The sequence below is a fragment of the Eumetopias jubatus genome, unplaced genomic scaffold (genome assembly GCF_037043125.1).
Source record: "Eumetopias jubatus isolate StellerSeaLion01/CBP00866 unplaced genomic scaffold, mEumJub1_p1.0 scaffold_3, whole genome shotgun sequence".
Lineage (NCBI taxonomy): Eukaryota > Metazoa > Chordata > Mammalia > Carnivora > Otariidae > Eumetopias > Eumetopias jubatus.
Window position 1 is genome coordinate 16,153,912 of NW_028274809.1, and position 22,863 is coordinate 16,176,774.

At 38.2% G+C, this 22,863-nt stretch overlaps 1 protein-coding gene across 1 annotated transcript in view; it reads left to right on the forward strand.

The window, feature by feature from the left end:
• The window catches only part of FARSB (phenylalanyl-tRNA synthetase subunit beta), a 69,012-nt gene that overhangs the window by 19,465 nt on the left and 26,684 nt on the right, over positions 1-22,863 (forward strand). The window contains exons 8-15 of the mRNA XM_028105297.2: positions 59-129; positions 1,577-1,638; positions 2,962-3,013; positions 6,789-6,850; positions 7,338-7,545; positions 8,034-8,114; positions 11,755-11,847; positions 16,090-16,207. Coding sequence (XP_027961098.1) covers positions 59-129; positions 1,577-1,638; positions 2,962-3,013; positions 6,789-6,850; positions 7,338-7,545; positions 8,034-8,114; positions 11,755-11,847; positions 16,090-16,207 — 747 coding nt within the window. The remainder of the gene's footprint in view (positions 1-58; positions 130-1,576; positions 1,639-2,961; positions 3,014-6,788; positions 6,851-7,337; positions 7,546-8,033; positions 8,115-11,754; positions 11,848-16,089; positions 16,208-22,863) is intronic.

The following is a 22,863-nucleotide window of genomic DNA, read 5'->3' on the forward strand; positions in this document are numbered from 1 at the left end:
TTTTTAATACACCTATGTTTCTGAAACTGATTGTTTTATTATTTTGTGTTTGTTGTAGGAAATCATTCCAAAATAACCGTAAATACTAAAAATGTATTTATTGAATGCACAGGAACTGACTTCACTAAGGTAAATAAAACTCTGTTTCCATTTTTGTATGGTCAGACAGGACATTTTAGTTCTGGGCCAAGACTAGATGGCTGAACTTTAAAGTACTTATTTTGTAGGTGGGAACATATTTCAGAAACTTAGAAAATTAGAAAGATACAGATATTCTGTACTTTAGTTATGGTGTGTTCATTTAATCAACAAATCTTTAATGAGCACCTCCTATCTTTCCAGTGCTGTCATTTAATGAGTTTCATGTTTCTTGACTTGAAGGAACTCATTCCAGTGGGAGAATTAGCCATATACCTGAATGGAATAAGTGTTGTATAAATTGTTTATCTTAGTTGGCTTAATTTAAATACTGAGTAATTTGGTACCTGTGTGTACTTGGTAGTAAGTGTTTAAAAATGAAGTGGCTTATGAAGAGGTATTATTTAGCAAATTGATAAAGGGTTTGTGCACACGATGATACCTAGAATATGTAGAATACTAGTTCACTCACTTTTAGTAACTGCGTATATTGGTTGGATTGCTATGAAACTTTTTTTTTTACAACATAAATTTCTTTATACATGTTAAGGCATATGGTAATGTGGCAATTAAGCAAATTAATAAGATAAGCTTGAATGGCAGGAGAAGGCTGGCCTATAGAAATAGGGCCATAAATGGCATTCAGTACATCTTACAGGATTGGACACCATTGTAAGGTATTTCATTTATAACTTTTATGGGCTATATTTGCCTTCAGAAATACTATAGTAATATAGCTTACAATATTTACAAATTTTTTAAAAATTCATGTTAACAGGCCTTAGATATCTTTGCTGAAGCTTATATTTAAACAGTGAAGTACATATAAAAGCAAAGCCTATATATATCCCAATAAAGTTACTGTATTTTTTCCTAAGAATATTTTTTCAATTAAAAACTTGAACAAATCTGTATGGTCCTTACAGTGTGCTAGGCATTGCTCATATATTAATACATTTTATCCTCATAATAGCCAAATGAGATATAGAAATATTTATAATCTCTACTTAACATATGAAGATGCTAAAGTACAAAGATGGTAAGTAACTTGCCCAAAGTCAGATTACTAGTAAGTGGTTGAGCCAGGAGTCCGGCAACTGGCTGCAGAGATCTAGGAGATTGATAAGGTTTACTCCCATAGTTAGCCATTTGTCTCTCTTAAAACTTGGTGAACCCAAGGGAGAGGGCCAGGGGAAGTAAATGATTTGTTTCAGTCATGGATTGTTAACTCTCAGAGAACCGAATAAATGCAGACCACCTGAAGATAAGGCTAGGCCTACTTTAGCCCACAAGTTTTTATTCCACACTCCCTTTTTTTAGAATGTATATATACAGTTTCATTTTTAGATGTTTGAAGACTAAATTAAGTTTTCACTTCCATCTGAGTGAAGAGAATATATTTTTAGACTATAGTATTTGTCTTTTTTCTTTTTTGCAGGCAAAAATAGTTCTTGATGTTATTGTCACCATGTTCAGTGAATATTGTGAGAATCAATTTATGTAAGTTTATTTGACAACTTTATTGAAGCCTGTTGTTCTGAAGGCAAAGCACTAGGGCCTTGAAAAATGTGGCTCCTGTGACTAGAGCATATCCTCTCTTTGGGGGGCTAAGACCTATGCATAACTGTTTAAAATAAAAAGTGAGGGGCGCCTGGGTGGCTTAGTCGTTAAGCATCTGCCTTCGGCTCAGGTCATGATCCCAGGGTCCGAGTCCCACATCGGGCTCCCTGCTCAGCGGGAAGCCTGCTTCTCCCTCTCCCACTCCCCCTGTTTGTGTTCCCTCTCTCGCTGTGTCTCTCTCTGTCAAATAAATAAATAAAATCTTTAAAAAAATAAAAATTAAAAAATTAAAATAAAAAGTGAGAATTACTTTTAAAAAGTTCCAGTAATGTTTGGGCTGTAGGGGCAAGTTATTGCTAGCTGGATTAGTTATTGCACCTGCGCAGACATTGTGGAGGCAATGAAATTTAAGCTGTGTTTAAAGATATTTGGAGTTGAGGATGTAAACATGGAAGGACAGACAAGGACCAGCTAAACAAAAGTAGGGAAGTATATATCCCTTATGTATCAATAGGATTACTGTATTTTTTCCAAAGCTTTTTTTTTTTTTAAAGATTTTTTTATTTATTTGAGAGAGAGAATGAGAGACAGAGAGTATGAGAGAGGGAGGAGGGTGAGAGGGAGAAGCAGACTCTGCTGAGCAGGGAGCCCAACGCGGGACTCGATCCTGGGACTCCAGGATCATGACCCGAGCCGAAGGCAGTCGCCCAACCAACTGAGCCACCCAGGTGCCCCCAAAGCTTATTTTTTAATTAAAAAGATTTAACTAAATGGTCCTTGCCATGTATCGGCATCATAGCTTATTCTAGAATGTTAATTATAATTCAAAATAGCCGTATCACTGCAGAACACAGGACTGAAATTGTATGGCAGGGTCTGTTTTTCAAATTGATTTGCCTAAATTTTTTAAATTGATTAGTGGTTGCATAGTCAAGCTTTCATGGTGTAACACAGCACCCTGGTAAAGCTTGTAATGTGTATATCCATGTTGGCAAGGAGTAATAGAGGCTGCATGCTTTGCAGCACTGAGAAGTAAACATCAGATGTGTGCTGCCTGAAGAGATGTGGGAGCCACAGGGGATGGAACAGTAGGGTGGTGTTGTGTTGAGGAGGATTAATCCAGACAGCAGTGTTGGAATGTGAGAAGATTGAATGTGTTGAGGTTACTGTTGTAGAACAAGTGAGAGACTTGTTAACCATACACATTTCTAGAATTTATGGCCCTTTTTGTTTTTAATATTTCTGGCTTTTTTTTTTTTTAAGGGTTGAAGCAGCTGAAGTAGTTTTCCCTAATGGAAAATCCTATACCTTTCCAGTAAGTATTTAAGAAATGGATTTGATGATAATACTAGTAATAATAATGGTTATAGAGTGCTCGTTGTATGTCTCTCCATCATCCACCCACATGCCAGGCATTACACTATGTGCATTACATGGATTTAATCCTCACAGTAACCCTATGAGGGTGGGTGCTGTTTGGCCCTTTCCCAGATGGAGAGACCTTGTGATGTTAAATAGCTTGCCTGTTACTATTAAGTGGTGGAGCTAGGTGATAGTCTGGCTTCAGCTCCCAACATGTTCCATTATACCACTGCATTAGATGGCCAGAATTCCTCTGATTTGTTCTTTTTATTTTATTTTATTTTTTATTTAAATTCAATTAACATATAGTGTATTATTAGTTTCAGAAGTAGAGTTCAGTGATTCATCAGTCTTACATAACACCCAGTGCTCATTCTATCACATGTCCTCCTTAATGTCCATCACTTAGTTACCCCATCCCTCCATACACCTCCCCTCCAGCAACCCTCAGTTTCCTGTGATTAAGAGTCCCTTATGGTTTGTCTCCCTCTCTGATTTTGTCTTGTTTTATTTTTCCCCTCCCTTCCCCTATGATCCTCTGTTTTGTTTCTTCAGTTCCACATGAGTGAGATCATATGATAATTCTCTTTCTCTGGTTGACTTATTTTGCTTAGCCTAATACCCTTTAGTTCTATCCACGTTGTTACAAATGGCAAGATTTCATTTTTTTGATGGCTGAGTAGTGTTCCATATATACTATATATGTATACTATATATGCTATATATAGATGGAGTGTGTATTACTATATACACACACACACACACACACACACACACACGCCACATCTTAATCCATTCATCTGTCGATGGACATCTGGACTCTTTCCATAGTTTGGCTATTGTGGACATTGCTGCTATAAACATTGGGGTGCAGGTTCTTATTTATTCTTATTAACTAGTTTACTGGGTGATTTATAGTCTCACCCATTTTAAGATTACTCAGCCCTCCAAACCTAATTAGTCTGTTCACACTTGAATTAACAGTCACTGAAGAGCCATCACTATAACTAATAATTCCAGATGTATTAATAGGACTAAGTAGTAAGCACAAGTATTGTCAAGACATAAAATCTTGGTAAAAAAAACAACAGCATTATTCTTAATTGGGTTTCTTTCTTCCCCTAAGATCATTTTATTAATATAAAGATGGCTGTTCCAACACATGACTGTATTAGTCATTTAGTTGTGGTTATGATTCAGTGAGGCCATTTTTTAAGCACTTCTTTAGATTTTTTACTATTCCTCTGTCACTTAAGTGAATCATAGCCTGGAATAGTTTCTACTATTTAGTTTTTAAAGTAGATAAAACCTGCCAAGATCAAAACCTTCCCCTTCCTGAAAACATGAGCATTTAGCATCATACTTTAGAATATTGATTATAATTCAAAATAAATGTATAGCTGTAGAAAACGTAATTGAAATTATGGGCAGTCTCAGTTTTAAAAAAATTTCTAGTGCCTGTTAGCTTTTGTTATGTAACAAACTGATATCACAAAACTTAGTGACTTAAAACAACAGTGATTTATCATGATTCTGTTGGTCAGCTGGGTAGTTCTGGTCTGGTCTGGCTTGGCCAGTCTGGTCTCTCCTGGGCTTGCTCCTCTGTAATCAGCCAGTTGGTAGACTAGCATCTAGATGACCTGGGATAGCCGCACTCACAAGTCTGCTTAGCCTTAGAGTCACTAGGTCAAGTGTCTGTCATCATCTAGCAGGCTAGCTTGGTCTTCGTTACATGGTGGTGGTTGCAGGATTCCCAACAGCACGAGAGCAAGTCCAGTGCTTAAGTATTTTTAAGCATGGTGTCCTGTTGGCCTCGGCCAGTCATTTTGCTAGATTCAAGGAAGGGTGAAATAGACTCCCATTTCCCAATGCGAGGGCCTGAAGTGCCCCATTGTGAGGCCATGGATGCAGCAGAGAAGGGAATAATGTAGCCATCTATATGATTTACCACAGTAGTAGTTGGGATTGGCCAGAGATTGCTTTTTGGTCTGTTTTAAAATGATGTCTGATTTGAGAAAATTTCTTTTTTCTTTTTAATATGAAGAATTGTCAAATATTAACAAAAGTGAAATATGTACTTTGGGGAGGAAAAAGATACCTTAAAATCTGGTTCACTTTTCTCATGTAGATAAATCCTTGAAATCACTTGCATTATAACGAACTTCCATAAATTTGAAATGGTGGAATTTCTGAAAAGGAGTACTGTATTAGTGTTGTCATTTGTTAATCTGTTTCCTGCTGAACGTAGATTAGAACAGCTCTCCTCAGGTTGTCCTCCCAGAGGAGAATGATCCTCTGAGGAACTGATTCTTCCTCACATGAAATAGCTTATTTTTCTAAGTACTTTGATAGTTCTTTCCTAGTTTTCTGTTATTTCATATAAAAGAATGGAATTTGGAATAAGAGGACCAGAGGAGAGAAGTGGAAGGTAGTCAGACCAATGGTTAATGGTGTGAGCTTCGGAATTAGGCTGCCTGAACTTGTTAATTCATTAATTTGTTCATTTGTTACTTTACACATTTACTCATTAACTACATACCAAGGGCTTAGGATCTGACAAGCATTGTTGTAAGTGCTGGGAATGTAGCAGCACCAGGGCCCAGCAGCTAACCATTGTTGTGATCCGGGAAGAGTTTTGTCTACAACTTAGCTGTTCTCACTTCACTGATAAGGAATCTAATAGTATCTGTTGTGAGGGTTAAGATTATCCTGAAAGTGTCTGTACTGTTTAGTTCATATTAACTACTCAGGAAAGGTTTGTTTCTGTTGCAATCATTAGCTTTCTAGTTTTGTGCTTCTTAAACCCTATGTTGCAGTCATATCACCTCAGGATCTTGATAACCTGCAGATCTGGATTCAGTAGGTCCCGTGTCACTGCTACCAGCTACAAAGGCCCTGGAGCCTGCATTTCTAAGAGGCACTTGGATGATGATGATACTTCTGCCTGAGAATTGCATTTTGAATGGCAAGGCTCTGGTCCATTGTACTTACTTGAGTCCAGCCAGATTTTTAGGTTTATAGCCTTTTTGCTAGTGGTAGTTATACTTTTGAGAGTAATTTAATGATAAATATTCATAGATTATGTCTGCAAAGGCTTTTTAGCAAAAGCCTGTGTTTTATACATGTTTGTTCCTACCTAACATGGAAAAGTTATATACTCTTTGAAGGGGAGTACCAATTTATGAGATGCTCCCAGTCCTACTGTCTTCTTGGAGCAGAATGATGATAGCTAGGACTGCCTGGGGGCCTGGTTGCATTCCCCCACCTGGATAAATGATAAGAAAGGAATTTCTTCGAAGCATCTGCGCTTAGTATAATGGTGATATTTGATAGTACATGGTGATATTTGAATTATTCTTTCTTGGTCATAAATACCTGCTGGCTTGCGAGGAGACTGAAAATCCTTAGGATTTATAAGCGTCTTAGAAATGATGTAATGCACCAGGATTTTTTACTGCAGAGAATGGTGATTGGTCATCCGAGAGAAAAGTGTTTGGCATTTTCTATTTCTGAGCAGTTCCAGTTGTCTAGCAAGTAGAGTGAACCTGTGTAGCAGATTTATTCCTCCGTAATGTTTTGAAACAGTACGTTTATTTTGAGGATCTCGCTCTAACCACAGTTTTTTTGGGAGGGCAGTACAACTACCCAACAAGACGAGGTAAAGTTAGAGTCTAACGCTGTAGCTGACAGGCACTCACTCCAGCTTCTCAAACTTTTTCTCTTTAAAGGAACTGGCTTACCGAAAGGAGATAGTGAGAGCTGATCTAATTAACAAAAAAGTTGGAATCAGGTAGGCTTTGAAAACATTTTTTTGCTATTGGAGAGAATTCAAGAATGAAGTGCCCAGGGGCGCCTGGGTGGCTCAGTCATTAGGCGTCTGCGTTCGGCTCAGGGCATGATCCCAGGGTCCTGGGATTGAGCCCCACATCGGGCTCCCTGCTCGGTGGGAAGCCTGCTTCTCCCTCTCCCACTCCCCCTGCTTGTATTCTCTCTCTCACTGTATCTCTCTCTGTCAAATAAATAAAATCTTTAAAAAAAAAAAAAAAAAGAATGAAGTACCCACAAGACTTTAATTTTTCCTGAAGGAATGCTTATGCTTAGAGAAGGTTTTGATATCTTTTCAGAGTAAGTAAGTGATCGTAAATCATCTGTTAGGATGTCTGGTGTCTCATGGAACTCAGAAAGGAAGGTGATATTTCAGATAGTAGAATATCTTAAAATATAAGCATGTTTTAAGTACTCCAGTGAAGTTTATGGATTGTACACTCCTGTTTCAGAGAAACTCCAGAAAATATTGCCAAGCTTCTAACCAGGATGTGTTTAAAGTCAGAAGTAATAGGTGATGGGAATCAGATTGAGATCGAAATCCCACCGACCAGAGCTGACATCATCCATGCATGTGATATTGTAGAAGATGCAGCTATTGCCTATGGATATAACAACATTCAGATGACTCTCCCGAAAACCTACACCATAGCTAATCAAGTAAGATTGCACCCTTAAATACTCCTTGTTGTTAGAAACTGATTATTGAATGCCAGGAAGGCATTCGAGAAAAACAGCACATAGGAATTAAGTAGTATTTGGACATGCTGTGCCATGAGAGGCGTTCGCTATGGAGAGGATACAAAACAGATGCCCAGTGGATTAGAGTAAGTTCAAAACCTGTGATGACTAGTACTTGAAGAAATACAGGTTTTGAGTTTGGAGTCCTTTTGAATCTTGAACTGGGAGATTCATTTTTTTCAACCTGGCCTGAAGGCAGAAGAAGTTCAGTGTGGGAGAGGTGAAGTGGGTTTGTTCATCTGTGTAGGAGTATTGGGGTAGTGAGGCAGTGGGGAAAGAGCAGGGAGTGAAGTGGTGGTACTGGCAGTATTAGGATGGAAGGGGGTTTGCCTTTTCATGACCTGTATAAAACTTTTGTTGTAGGAAATTTTACTGAGGTGGAATAAAGTTAAATATCTTTTTTTCAGTTTCCTCTTAATAAGCTCACAGAACTCCTAAGACATGACATGGCAGCCGCTGGATTCACTGAAGTGCTTACCTTTGTTCTGGTATGTCTCCTGTGCTTTCTGTGCAGCTGATTGTTGACACTGAATCTCTGAAGTTTTGTACTCTGATTCCTTACATAAATTTATAAAATCTAGGCTGCTAGAATTTCCAGGTTCTAGAAGAATAACTTTTTTTTACTTGAGATTGTATAATTTCTAGTAAAACAATGTTTCTTTTTTGTCACAAAATCATGAAGGACAAAAGTCTTAAATGACAGATAACAATGTATTTTGTACTTTTATGGAAGTATTGAGGGTTGAATTCACAACGAATTTCATAACCAAATTGATTAAGTTAGAATTTTTAGTCTTAATTTGGGTCTGTGCCCACTAGATGCCGCCCTAGTTAAGGATTTGTGGACTGTTCCACATTAAACTTCTTTGTCTTTGAACACGTTCACATTTGCTTTGAGTTGGAAAGCTGACATAAAAGGCCTGAATCAGGAAATGAATTTTATTACAAAATAGAAGGCAATGCCCTTCCCCCACCAGATTGAAAAGAATAAAACATCTATGCTGTTTATAATTTCCTCTTCTCTTGCTGAGCATTTGTGTGATGCTTATAGTGTGTAGTTCTGGAGTCTTCAAGTAGATATCAGCTTAATGATGGAGGGCAAAAACCAAAACCAAACAAAAACAAACGACTTCATTTTTTCCCTCCAACTCAACTCCAGACAGACTTCTCCATCTTATATTTACAGAGAGCACAGTAGTGGGGGTTACATTACTACCAGTTTGTGGGGAGAGGGTGATCGGAAAGGACATGCAGCCCCTCTCCCTTTATTGAGCATTTGTCATTCATAGGTTGCTAACCTGGGAAGGGACCTTACAGATTTTCTAGTTCAGCATTGTCACTGTTTTTGATTCAGGAGTCCTTTATTCCGCATTTACAGAACATCTCTTGTATGCCAGGCACTGTAAGAATGAAGAGGCCTGAGGTCAACAGGACAAGTACCTAACGAAGTCTATACAGACAGGAGAACCAGGACCAGAGTCCTAGCCTTTTGGCTTTTAGAGCAGTGCTTTTCCTGTTGTCTCAGCCTGTGTATGCTCGGTTTGTAGTACAGGTCATTCATATATGCATACACTTATACAGTTGTGAACATTTTTTTTTAAAGATTTTATTTATTTATTTGACAGAGAGAGACATAGCGAGAGAGGGAACACAAGCAGGGGGAGTGGGAGAGGGAGAAGCAGGCTTCCCCACGGAACAGGGAGCCCGATGTGAGGCTCGATCCCAGGACCCTGGGATCACGACCCGAGCAGAAGGCAGACGCTCAACGACTGAGCCACCCAGGCGCCCATGCAAAAAGTAGCATTGAGAAACGTATTTCATTTTTAAAAATTAAGTGGCATAGGATTGATCTGAAACAATTCAACCTGTACAGAACCATGTAGAGTAAACCGTTTCCCTGTTTCCCTTCAGATCTCAACCCTATTTTCCTCCCCAGAATTAACTGAGGTTCAGACTTTGGCCTGTGAATTTCCCTGCCGTTTTATAGAAGTAGTGAGTTTTGATTTTGTAACAGTGTGTAGCTCCATGTGTCTCAGGGGAGCACATACTCTGCCCAACCAGGGCTGCTCTGCAGGAAGAGTTTATCCTGTGTCCAGGCCTTTCTGCCCGTGATTCCCGCTCCGCACAGTGCTCTGAAGTAGGTGTTCCAGTCTTAAGCGGCAGTAACTTGTCCCATTCCATACAGCCGGTCGGCTTTGGGCCAGGGATTCCAGCCCAGGCCTGTGTGCACCCACGTCCTGTGACGGAACTGTCCACCAGGAGTGCCAGAAACAGTCTGTTCAGCTGTCCCAAGTCACTTCAACACATTATCACTGGGGGGAAAGGAGTGAGGTGCCAGAGTTTCAAATATGTAATGACAGTTTTCTAATAGGAAATTCAACGTCTAATAAGAATTTCAATGTGACATAATTAGCAAACCTAAGTATCTCTGTGCCTTATATCTAGTTTTGCATGAGAGAAACAGAACCTTTTCTAAAACCTAGCCCTTGATTTTCCAAATACAAGTAATTGTTATCTCATCATTATGATTTTTACTCTGTCTGCATACTAGTTGTATTAAGGTTAAAGTAGATAGTTTTAAAAGTGAGTTAATTTAAAATATTACAAGAATATTCATAAAAATCATGGGCTTCATTTACTTATTATATTTTTCTAACACTTTAAACACATTAACATTGAAAAAGATATTTAAAAAAATTTTAGCTACTGCCACTTCAGGTTGCCTTGATTTAAAACTGCTCCTGATTTCTGTCCCTTATCCTCCTTGTCATGATGAAGTACAAGGCCACTTAGATACCTCCGCTGCCATGTGTTTGTGGAACAACCTTTCTTCTACACATACACACACACAGTACTAGTTCTGTGTGAGAGTTGATTGCGTTATTTAAATTGCATTTCCTAATTAATCACATTATATCTTGTTATAAAAACTTCTTGTGCTAAGGAGAAACTCTGGTTATTTCCAGTGTGCCTGCCACCATTCTCTGCCTCTGTAGATCAGGGAGCTCTTTTGTGCTCTGCTTGAATGTGGCTTCGGTATCCTTCCCAGGAGAGCATGGCAAGAATCATTAGAGCTGGCATTGACATAAAACCTAAACCCGTGTGTGTGTGTGTGTGTGTGTGTGTGTGTTCCTCTAAGAAATACAGACTAGTCCTTGAAGGCCACTTTGTAAAATAGTGTAGTAAGCAATGTCACCTAATGTTGGAAAATCGCTCAGTAACCTGATGGTCCATCAGTTTTCACGTTAAGTTTTAAACTCCTTTGCAACAGTTAGCATTAATATATGTGATAAATTTTAGTACTTATTAATCATCATTGTTAATATTTTTTTGAGCACTTAGTTTGTGGCAGGTACTTTATTTGCATTATCTTGTTAACTCATTTATTAGATGTGGTGCATCTAATAGTTTTATAACTTCTGTCGGTCATCCTGGTTTTTGAGTATGACAGGTATCTTCCTCTCTTTGGAGGGTGAGTGCTTAGAAGTTTATTGCTCAGAGCTTTATCAAGCACCTATGCACAGAAGTTAAATGATCAAGTAGAAAGAACATTGGGCAGAATTCAGGCCACTTGAATTCTGCTCTTAGTCTTACCATTCTACCACAAGTCAGTATGGATTTAGCAGGGATTATAATGGTAATCAAAGCCATAGGAACACTTAAGGGGGAGAGCAAATTTGACAGGAGTCACTAGGAATATTTTTATGGAAGCGGTAGAACTGGCATTTAAGTAGAGCCTTGGGGGATGGGAGCAGGTAGGGCCGAGAAGGCATTTCGTAAAAGTAAGGAAGAGTGTAAGGTTCAGGGAATGAACTAACTGTAAGAGACTAGACTGGTAAGGTAATGGGAGGCTAGCTTAGGAAGGGCCCAAATATAGTTATACCACCATCAGCATGTGAAAAACTTACTTTGCCTCTGTATCATAGGTAGAATTCCTTGTAAGAGAATTGTTAATGTTAAATTGTATCTGCTGTGGCCCTGAGTTAGTTGATATATTTATTATTTTTAACTTCTTTATATAGAAAATCTACATTGCTATGAGACCATAAGTTGACTTACAACATTAAATACTTTGTATATTAAGTTTAGTCATTGTTTTTCTTTCTTTATTTTGCATGTACTTCTTAGTGCTCCCAAGAAGATATTGCTGATAAACTTGGTTTGGACATCTCTGCAACAGAGGCAGTCCATATAAGTAATCCTAAAACAGCTGAATTTCAGGTGAGAATTTTAAGTAGGTAAGGATTTAGATAAATACTGAGAGGCAGTACATAAGTTATAACTGAAGATGACAAAATCTTAGTGCTTTTTAAAAAATCTCTTCTTGGATAAGATTATAGTTGGTTCTGGGATGCCTGGGTGGCTCAGTCGGTTAAGCGTTTGCCTTCGGCTCAGATCATGATCCAGGGGTCCTGGGATCCGAATCCAGCATCAGGTTCCCTGATCAGCAGGGAGCCTGCTTCTCCCTCTGCCTGCTGCTCTCCCTGCTTGTACTCTCTCAAAAAACTTTAAAAAAACACCAAAAAAAACAAAAAAAAAACTTAAAAAAAAAGATTATAGTTGGTTCTTACATAACTTTGTTGATGAATTTTTTTTATTGGATATAAGATTCATTAGAGCGTGCTGGGGGAGGGGCAGAAATTTTATTAGAGAGCATGCGTGCACAAGCGAGAAAGAGCAAGAATTGGGGCAGGGGTACAGGGAGAGGGACAAGCAGAGTCCCTGCTGAGCAGGGAGCCTGACTAGGTCTCGATCCTAGGACCCCGGGATCATGACTTGAGCTGAAACCAAGCGTCGGATGTTTAACTGACTGCGCCACCCAGGCGCCCCTTCCTGACGAATTCTTAACACTTTTTAGTCTTTTCTTGATTGGCCTACAGTTGTGTTTTGCTTGCTTTGCTTTCCCAGTCTTGTCTGAACTTTCCGTTTCATTCACTTCAAATCAGTTGACTTTAATGCTATTTTCAGATTTCATCTTTTCTACCCATTTTATAATAAATGAGTCAGCAGCTGTTCCCAGTACCTCCATTAAGTCATTCACTCTGAAAGTAGTTGTTACATCAGTTCTTGACTATGCTGCCTTCATTTTTTTCATGGTAATCCTCTAGTTCAGTGGTAGTTTCACATAAAGTTCAGGAATATTTCAGTGAGAATACTATCTTAGTAAATGTTATCTTCGTTTATTAATGACTTCACACCATCTCCTGTCTTTCTTACTGGTCAGTTCTCATTCTGTTTTTCTTGCACATGCAATTCTTTATGATTTTCTTCAACCCTGGCTTAGAATCAACCCTGGAATCTTAGGATTGGGAGGAAATGCTTTCAAGAAAATTAATGCTATTATAATATGTGAACTCTGTGACTTGAGATTGTTTCTGTGAATCTTGATTTTCATTATCTGTTAAAAGTATGGGAGGGAGTCTTAAATTGTAAAAATTTTTGGAGTTCTAAAAATGTTAAAATTTGGATTTTTTTTAAAGTTAGATTTAATCTGTACCAGTCATGTGGTAGATTAGGGCTAGACTGCTATTTAAAGAACTAACTGGTAATAATATTCATCAAGTACATAAATTATTTCTCTGTATTCAGTGTCAGAACTTTGAAGAATTTTTTTTAAATTTTTTTTAAACTTTTTTTTATTTATTTATTCATGAGAGACAGAGAGAGAGAGAGAGGCAGAGGGAGAAGCAGGCTCCCAAGGAGCAGGGAGCCCGATGCGGGACTCAATCCCAGGACCCTGGGATCATGACCTGAGCCGAAGGCAGACGCTTAACCATCTGAGCCACCCACGTGCCCAGAACTTTGAAGAATTCTTATGCCAATTTGGAAGGATTGTGATAAGTTCCACTAGCTTTTCTACTGTTCTTAAAAGATGCCCATGGTGTTCTTTTCAATGAGAGACACAAATTCATTTGGGTAGAGGGATTTTTCAGTAAATCTTACTGGACTTTTATTTGAGTTTATTCTAAATTTTCCTTTTTCTCCCAGTTTCATTTATCAAGCTTGATCGATTTCTTAAGATGTGGTAATGTTCTGTAGGTTTTGCATCCTGTTTTCTCTATTTTATCTAAGTGAAAGGAAAATCAGAAACACATTAAATATCACTATATATAGCTGTGGTTTAGCATACTTTCAGAATCAATATTTCTGCATGAAATACATTAGATGAGTCCATCTTTTAGACGGGACAGATTCTATATTTTACTCCTGCTTTACCAGTAGAAATGTCCTACCAACACTAACGTGGCTAACAGGTTTCTGTTTATTTATGGTTAAATGTAAAGTTTTTTATGGGCTTGTAACTCAGTTTATTGTTTAAGTCCATTCTTTTTCTTGGATAATTCTTATTTTTGGGGTATATTCTAACTGTAGATGTGTTAGAGAATGGATAAAAGAAGAAAAATGTTAGTTAAAACGTGTAAATTTTATAATTATAAACAAAATAACAGAATATTACCACATTTCCCCAAATTAGCAATAGTATTCCTTAATATTTTTAAATGTCCAGTCATTGTTGAAATTTTCTCATTTGTCTTAATTTTTTTAATAGTTTGTATGAACTTCATGTCAAAGTCGATGTGCTTCTTAAGTCTCTTTTAATCTACAGATTGTCCCTCTGTCCATCTCTGTCTTTCTTCCTTCACCTTTTTTATTGAAGAAACTGGGTCCTTTGTCCTATAGAGTTCTCATAGGATTTTGTTAAATACATTCCAGTGGTCCCCTATATTTCTGGTAAATTGGTAGGTAGATCTAGAAGCTTCATTTGGAGTCAGGTTTAATTTTTTGTATTGCTGTGAGTTTTTAAGCAAATAAGGCTGATCTATAAAATGGAAAAAAAAAAACCCGCTGGGAAAAGCTATTTACAAAGGTAGCTTGTTTATATTCTGGTAAGTTAAGCTTTCTTTTGACATTGTACTTTTATTTCTATGAATGGTTTGGGCACTTTCTCTCCAGTTGTGAAAGTGAGCGATGTTTGCAAAAGCACGGAGTTGAAGGCTACTAGCAGCAGGTGGCAGAGTGAACGTGACTGGAAAGGTTTTCTTTTCCCCTCAACACACATTCCTGTTAATACCTGTAGGATCTTGGAGGGGCTGCCATTTTAGCCAGGATGGTCAGGGCAGGCCTCTGTGGGCCAGAGCAGAGAGCTGAAGAAAGTAAGACAGCCACATGTGAATCCAGAGGAAGAATGTATGCAGTAGAGGAAAGGAGGTGGCTCGGAGGCCTGAGCCGGAATGCTGCTGGGGGGTGTCCTGAAACCCAGTAAGCCCAGGGAGCAGCAGGCATGGAGGGTAGAGAGGAGGCCAGGGCCAGATTCAGACAGGACCCCATGCAAGGCATGGAGTTTATTCAAAATTTGGTGGAAACCTGTTAGATTTTTGAGCAGGGGAGTTTCATGATCTGATGTAGGCCTTAAATCATCACTCTGTGGAGAACAGGCCATAAGGCGGCAGGAGTGGAAGCAGAGAAACCAGCTTAAGTAGTCTGGGTCAAAGGTGGTGCTACTGGTATCTGCTGCGAGCTCAGGATCTTAATGATGATGCCCTACCACTGCTCATAAAACTCTTCTGGAAACATCCTGTGTTGAAACCTAACCTAGCTCATATAGCTTGGAATGAGAGATTTGAGACAGACATAGGGAAGTTGTTTGTTGTTTTTATTTTTATTATTTATTTATTTTCTTTTTTTTTTTTAAAGATTTTATTTATTTATTTGACAGACACACAGCAAGAGAGGGAACACAAACAGGGGGAGTGGGAGAGAAGCAGGCTCTCCGTTGAGCAAGGGAGCCCAATGCGGGGCTGGATCCCAGGACCTTGGGATCATGACCCGAGCCGAAGGCAGTCGCTTAATGACTGAGCCACCCAGGCACCCCTGTTGTTTGTTTTTAGAACTAGGATGTATGTTTGTATTTGGCCGCTAAGCTGAAAACTATAGTCACAGCTTGCCCATAGCAGCTTCATAATTTTTTTAGTGCATACATATTTGTGTTCTGTTTTCTCATTGTTGTGATATTTTAATTGCATTTACATTTTCCCTAGTCTTGGTTTTTAAGAATTTGATTAGTTCATACTTAATCTATTTAAATACTTGCATTTCTTGTAATCTCCTTCATTTACTTTATAAAATAAAACAGGATATTAAAATTTACATATTTGCAATCTTAGAAGCTAATTTTAATTTTAAAAATAATAAAATAACTAATCCTAGGTACAGGCATTGTATTTATATTTGTTTCTCAATTTTTTATCAGATTTTATGATTTTTCACTTTCTAAGTTTGGGAGCCAGAATATTTTCAGTTTTTTGTTTTGGAATTGATGATTAAAGATGATTTGGACATTTACACATTACATTTTCCAGAAGAGTATTACTACTGTGAAGCTGTTGAGTTCTTTTGGCCTTGTCTTATAACCAAGTCTGTTTGGGTTATTTGGTCAGTTCAATTTCACGTCTTCTCCTGTAGGTGGCACGCACTACCCTTCTTCCTGGCCTCCTAAAGACCATAGCTGCGAATCGGAAGATGCCCCTTCCTCTGAAACTGTTTGAAATCTCTGACATCGTAGTAAAAGATTCTAGCAGAGGTAAGAATGAGTCATCTTTGATTTGTACACTTATAGTATTTTATTATGAGAATCTCAGCTCTATATAAAAGTGGACAGTATGACCACCCTGTGAATCCAGCACCTACCTTCAGCAGTTTTCAGCACATGGAACTCCCCCATGTTAGTTTGATGTAATTCCGAGACATCCTACCATTTCACCAGCAAACACTTTAGTATGTATTTCTAAAAGATATATATGTATCTAAAAGATAAAAGATACCACTTTTGTTTTTTTTAAAAATAACCCAACACTATTTTATCATCAAACATCCAGCTAGTGTTTACATTTTCCTAATTGTTTTATAAATTTAGTTTTCATGATTGATTGATATGAATCCATCCAAGTAATATATTCAGATATTTGGTTGCTCTCTCTTATTTCTTTTAGTAGAAAGCAAATCTTAAAGAACTTAACATTTATGAATTTCCCTGTTAAAACCTCAGCTTGAAAAGTACTGTGGAACATTTTTTTTTTATCTTGTGATATATGTGCATGTCATTTTAAGGTGCTTTGATGTCTTGTCATTCTAGTTTAGCATTAGCTATTCATCACTCTTGTATTAGTCATTATAAATGTGTTTGACTAGTTTTTGCCTCGAGAATAGGCTGGACTTACTAGTATAGCAAGTTGCCCGGTCCACCATTTGGAACTCAGAGGTTATTTAATAAACACATATTTAGGTAGTACTTAAACCTGATTGCCAAGGATGTCTGTCTTATTAAAATGTCTGTCTTCAGACTTAGACAACAAGTCTGTTTGGAGCTGCATATGAGGTCACTTCTTGGTAGCAGGGCCATCAAATGACTGAATTACTGGTGGTATTTCTCTGGTTCCCTGAATTTGATAGTTCCAGTCCTAACGATGTTTATTTAGGAGTTTTACTCCAGACTGCAAAACTCAGAGTGTGTTCTTCTGAATCACCTGACAATAGCAAAGGCCTTTTCCTCAGTTACTCCTGAAGAGGATAATATGGCATTATTTTGACGATCCAGAGTAGTCAAGAACTATTGACTGTAAATCAACCTTAGGAAATAGATATTATAGAGGCATGTCCACTTGACTGTATGTGGACCTTCCGTAGCAAGCTTTGCAGCCAAAGCTGGATTCCATCTGCTCTTCACCGTGCAGCCTTTGTTCAATTAACAGCATCAGCTTGCATTTGTATGGTACTTTATACTGTTGAAAATTTTTAAAAAATATACCTTTTCTATTGTGATTGTTAATCTATGACTTTGAGGCAGATGGGACCAAAAATATTGTCCCCACTTAATATGTAGGAAAACTAAGAAAAGTAATAATTTGCCCAAGGCTGCATAAATTTTGGACTTAGAACTAGGGCCAGAATTTGGTCTCTGTGCATATATCCTTAGAGAAGAAAAGTTTATTTTAATATCAGTCTATTTAGAATTTTCTTTGGGTGGTCAGTCTGTGGTAAGAATCAGAAAACATTTTCAGTGCCAGCTATAAGTAGTTCTGAGGGTTCCTGTGCCTCAAATCCTCCATTGGTACAGATACCTACGAATTTGTTATGATTTTAACGTCAGATTTTTGCTGTTAACTTTGACTCCTTTCCTTTCATCTTAGCTCTTTGAATTGTAGGTTTTGATCCTTGGTGATCCAAACATATTTACAGATACAGGATTAGGTTAATTATACTGAGTTTCCTCAACAGTTTTATATATTTGGGTGTTCCTAAGTTGGAGGCATAAGTATTTACAATTTTTAGATCTTCTTGTTGGATAGACACCTATATTATGATATAGCGCCACTCTTCATCTCTTGTTTACACCTGGTTTAAAATCTAGTTTGGCGTAAGTAAGTATGGCTACTCCGGCTTGCTTTTGTGATGTCCATTAGCATGTTAAATCATTCTCCATCCTCTCACTTTGAATCTGCAGGTGTTTTTTTTTAGGTATAAAATGAGTCTAAGTTTCCTCAAAAGTTTTATAATACTATTTCAGCAGTAGGCCTTCTCCCTAACGGTAAGGACTCCCTACAGGGCTCTGTAGGGCTGGGCATGCTTGTGAGCAAGCAGCTCAGAGTCTGGAGGGTGAGGAGCTGCGGGGTTCCCCACAATTGCCACAGGAAATTTTCACTGTAAGCACGGAGCACTTGACTGTATTGCAGTCCTTTTAGGGATATCGTCACTATTTTTTCTTTCATGTGTCTTTTGAAAAGGCCCAGACATAGACTCCACTCTGCCCCAAGGCCCATGCTTGGAGATAGCCTCGCCTGTTGAGAGCAAACTATTGTGCAGTACTAGGCTGTAGGCCATAATAAGTCACCCTGGTGATAACCCCAGAAAGCCAGTCCTATACTTTTTAACTCAGATTTGGATTTCTGCTGCACTTCGTTTCATCAGAAAGAATAGTTTTCCCTCTCTGTAGCAGACCTCTCTTATTTGGGTGTTTAGTTGTGATTATTTTGCTGTCTTCCCTATGGGAACATTTTTATCTGATCCTACTTTTGCCTGTTGTCTTGCACTTATGGTTTATTTTCTTCAAAATTTTCTGTCCCATCAGTGGGATTTGAGGAATGAGAAGAGGTAAGTGTGCTCAATAAGTTTACCATCTTGAAAACCTAAGTTTGCTTCAGAGTGGGTTTTCTCTTTAGTTAGGCCTGGATTTTATGTGCTAACAAGTAGCTTTTCTGATGGATTATTCTCCATATGTTCAAGCAGACTCCCTACTTGGCATTCAGTATACATAGAGGATTCTGTAGGAAAGGCAGTGTAGCACCGTGGATTCAAGACTGTACAGCCAGAGTAGTTTTGAGTAATGGTTCTGCCACTTATGAGCTGCTGAACCTTGGACAATTATCTCTCTGTGCCTGTTTTCTCATCTGTTGTAATGGGGATGACCATAGCACTTACTAGATTTTTGGTAAGGATTAAATGAAATTGCATTTTGAAAAGTTCGAGCCACATAATCACTGTTTGGTGTCTGCTCTTTACCGTTAGAGTATTAGTAGTTCCTAAGGCCAGATGTGTAGCATCCTGGTCTATGGTAATTTTCTGTGAGAATGACTTGGAAACTTTTGGCTATTAAAGGGTTAATGTCACCTTGCTGACACTAAAGATGAGGCACTTGGGACTCATTTTTATCCTAACTTGATTTAGTTGGCTTTTGTTGTGCACTATCTTTTTTTTTAGGGTATGAAAACCAAAAAGTACTGATGGGGAAATTTACTTAAAAACAGGAATGTGGTTTTTGTTGTTGTTGTTTTATTTTGTTTTTCAGGAATGTTGTGTTTTCAGTAATTCATCACCCACTTTTCTTCAATGAATTGAGCACAAATTTTTTACTGCCTTTTAAGCCAGTAAGCATTTTTCTATTGGATTTATATTAGCCATTTCCTCCTAAATATTCAAACTGTTTTTGAAAAAGAAAAATCTAGACCATTAAAAGTGAAATGGTAGAGTTTTCCAGTAATGTGTAACATCCTAGATTTTCATTAGTGGGGGCCATACCCAAAGTACTGGTTCAGAAGGGGCAGAGATGTGTGGCAAGAGTGAGCAAGACAGTCTCATTCATTGCACTGGTAAAAAAGTCTTTTTGAGTTCCTTTCCTTTGCTAGGGTCTGCTTGGAATATGAGAGAGACAGTTTCCAGTCTTGAGGGAGACTCGTGAGCAGATTTTTATAGGTAATACTCCAAGGGAGCGCGCAAGGGGCCCTTGATAGCACAGAGAAGGAGTGACAATTGCCACTGACTTGTTTTCTAACATTAAGGAAAACCCCGACTCAGCCTCCTGTCAGTTTTGTGTAGCAAGCGTATCTTCCACAATGGAAAAGAAAGAGGAATCTATGCTGGATTTCAGTATGCCTCCCACAAATTTTGTTTGACTTATATTCGTGTAAGGGTAAATGAAAGCTTACTAGCCCCTGTTTTCATGCTTGACCTCATTGGACAGTTTCTTATGCTCTTGTGGACCTTTTGACCGGCTGTCCATGTTGTGAGACCGTCAGGCCCACTGCCTGTTTAGTGACTAAGTCAGGCACACTTCTCAGATAGTAAGACTTCCATTCAGAGTCCAACACATTCCGGTTCTTTAAGGCTGAGCCAATCACTGCATTTATTGAGCTGTAAGATCCAAAGTTGCTGCCGCATTGTTAAAAATTAGTCATGACTCCCAGCATCTAAGCTGATTTGTCCCTTCTGGGCAGAGTGGCATGTGTCTTTGGAACGAGAAGTTAAATGCAGACTCTGCTGTGGGGTACATTTTCAGCTTTATGGCGGAAGTCAGTAGAAGCGGCCCTGGAGCTATCAAATCAGGCTGCTGTGTGAGTTCTTGATTGGTTTCAGTTGTTCCTACTTTCATTCAATGTCAAGAATAACTAAACTGTAAACAAAATAGTAAATTACTGTAGAGGAGCAAAGGACCTACTTGTAAATTGCTAATCTCTGTGCCCAGAAAAGCAACTATATTTTGCAAAGTCGAACTTTCGGGCTTTTTATTAAAAGCACATGGAATTCTGCCATCACAGTTTATTCCATGATGGTCCCTGAGGCTGCTGCAGCATGCCTAGAAGCTCACTGAGGTGGCAGGAGAAAACACATCACCGGGTTGAGTCTAAGTTTAAAAGGAACCATAGCTTGAGAAAGATGACTTAGTTTGACTTTGTAAAGGTACTTAGATTTAGTATGATGCAGTCATCCAGTTGTCAGTTTGACATATATCTGTAGAGAATCTTGAAAAATCAAATCATCATGCCCTTTAGTTTGAACTAGGCACTTAAGAGACTTTGGGTTTTAATACTGTAGTAGATGGCGTAGGTTACAGGCCCTTGACCACTTGGAGGGCTCCAGCTACCTCACTTGCCGTAGCTCACTTCAAGCCTTCACTTCTTGCTCAGACCATTCCTACTTTCTCCAAAGCATTGCTACAGTCCTGGTACAAGCTGCATTTTCTCTTCCCCCCACCCCCAAATAGTTCTCCTAGTTTCTAAAATTTCACATACTTCCGGAAGCTTTTCTTTTTTTTAAAGATTTATTTATTTGAGAGAGAGAGAGGGCCCAAGAATGTGAGCAAGGGGAAGGGCAGAAGGAGAGAGAGAGAATCTCTAGCAGACTTCCCGCTAAGCACAGAGCCCAGCGTGGGGCTGATCCGACAAGCCTGAGATCATGACCTGAGCAGAAATCAAGAGTCAGATGCTTAACTGATTGAGTCACCTAGGCTGCCCTTCCTGTAGCTTTTCTAAATCAGAAGGATCTACTTTTTACCCTGACTTATTTAAATGTGGAAATTCAGAACCTCTTTTAATGTTAATCACAATATGTAAGATTCTTGTTCCTTTTTCCTCCTTGGGCAGCCACCATAGCTGTGTAGAACATAAATAAGTCACTGCTCTGTGATTTAGTTTGTTCTTCCAATTTGCTCTCTGTACCATTCATGGATCTGTCTTGTTTTGTAACCTACTGAATTTGGGGGCCAGATCTTTATAGTTTTTTCTATAATTCTTTGCTTGATAAAGAGCTCAATAATAGTGTTTTCATTATGAGCTTGTGAAATACTTAAGCTCTGAGAAATTGTCCATTAATTCTGTAGCCATCAAATAATGGAAGATTATCTAGCATCCACATGTGGAATGCAGTTTTCTGAAGAGAGCTTATGTCATCAGTCTGGATTAATTTAATTTTACTACTTCATATTTTTGGCATGTAGAATTTCCAATTAATAATTCAAAAAATATGGGTGTAAGGAACATTGACATTAACAATATTTGAAGTAGCATCATTCTCCTATATGATGGCATCTTAACTGTAAATAACATCATTTTTAATATGGAAAGTTATTTTAGTACATTTGGTTTCACACAGTTAAAATCTGCAAACGTGAGTATAATATGCTCTGTCATGCATTGCATACCGTATTTTTTTAATAGATAAAAATTTATTCCAGGTTTATGTTAACTAAAAGCCAACCCATAAGGTTATAACTTTTTCCTTCAGGCATTGAGAAGGGCATAGATTTTTTTTCCCCCCTCACGTTAATTTCTTGGCTTTCAGCATTACCTTAAAAAAAGAAAAAAAAAATCTGTACTTTGGTGTTACAGTACAGAAATTTTAAGGAAAATTTTTCTTAAGTTTTATGTTCATAAAATTTATTTGTACTACCTTTAAGAACTTTATAGATATATATTAAGAGCAGTTCTATTCTTTTCACATTAAAAAAAATCATGTATCCAATTTCTCCTTAATCCTACTCTTACAATTAGTTGCCAGATATTTTCTATGCATATGCAACCATATGTTTTACATTTCTCTGCATAGCCATAGATACAGATAAATACTTTCTAGTGTTGGGGTGCCTGGGTGGCTCAGTTGGTTAAGCATCTGCCTTCGGCTAAGGTCATGATCCCAAGATCCTGGGATCGAGCCCTGTGTCGGGCTCCCTGCTCAGCGGGGAATCTGCTTCTCCCTTGCCCTCTGCCCCTCCCCCCCACTTCTGCACTTGCTCTCTCTAATAAATAAAATCTTTACAAAAATTACTTTCTAGTGTTTACACAAATGGAATTATGCTTTAGCTGCCCTATGCTTTACCTTTTCCCTGTGAACACATTCTGGCCATCTCATTCTTTTTAATGGCTGTATAATATTCCATCGTATGGCTACATTATAATTCAGACTATTATG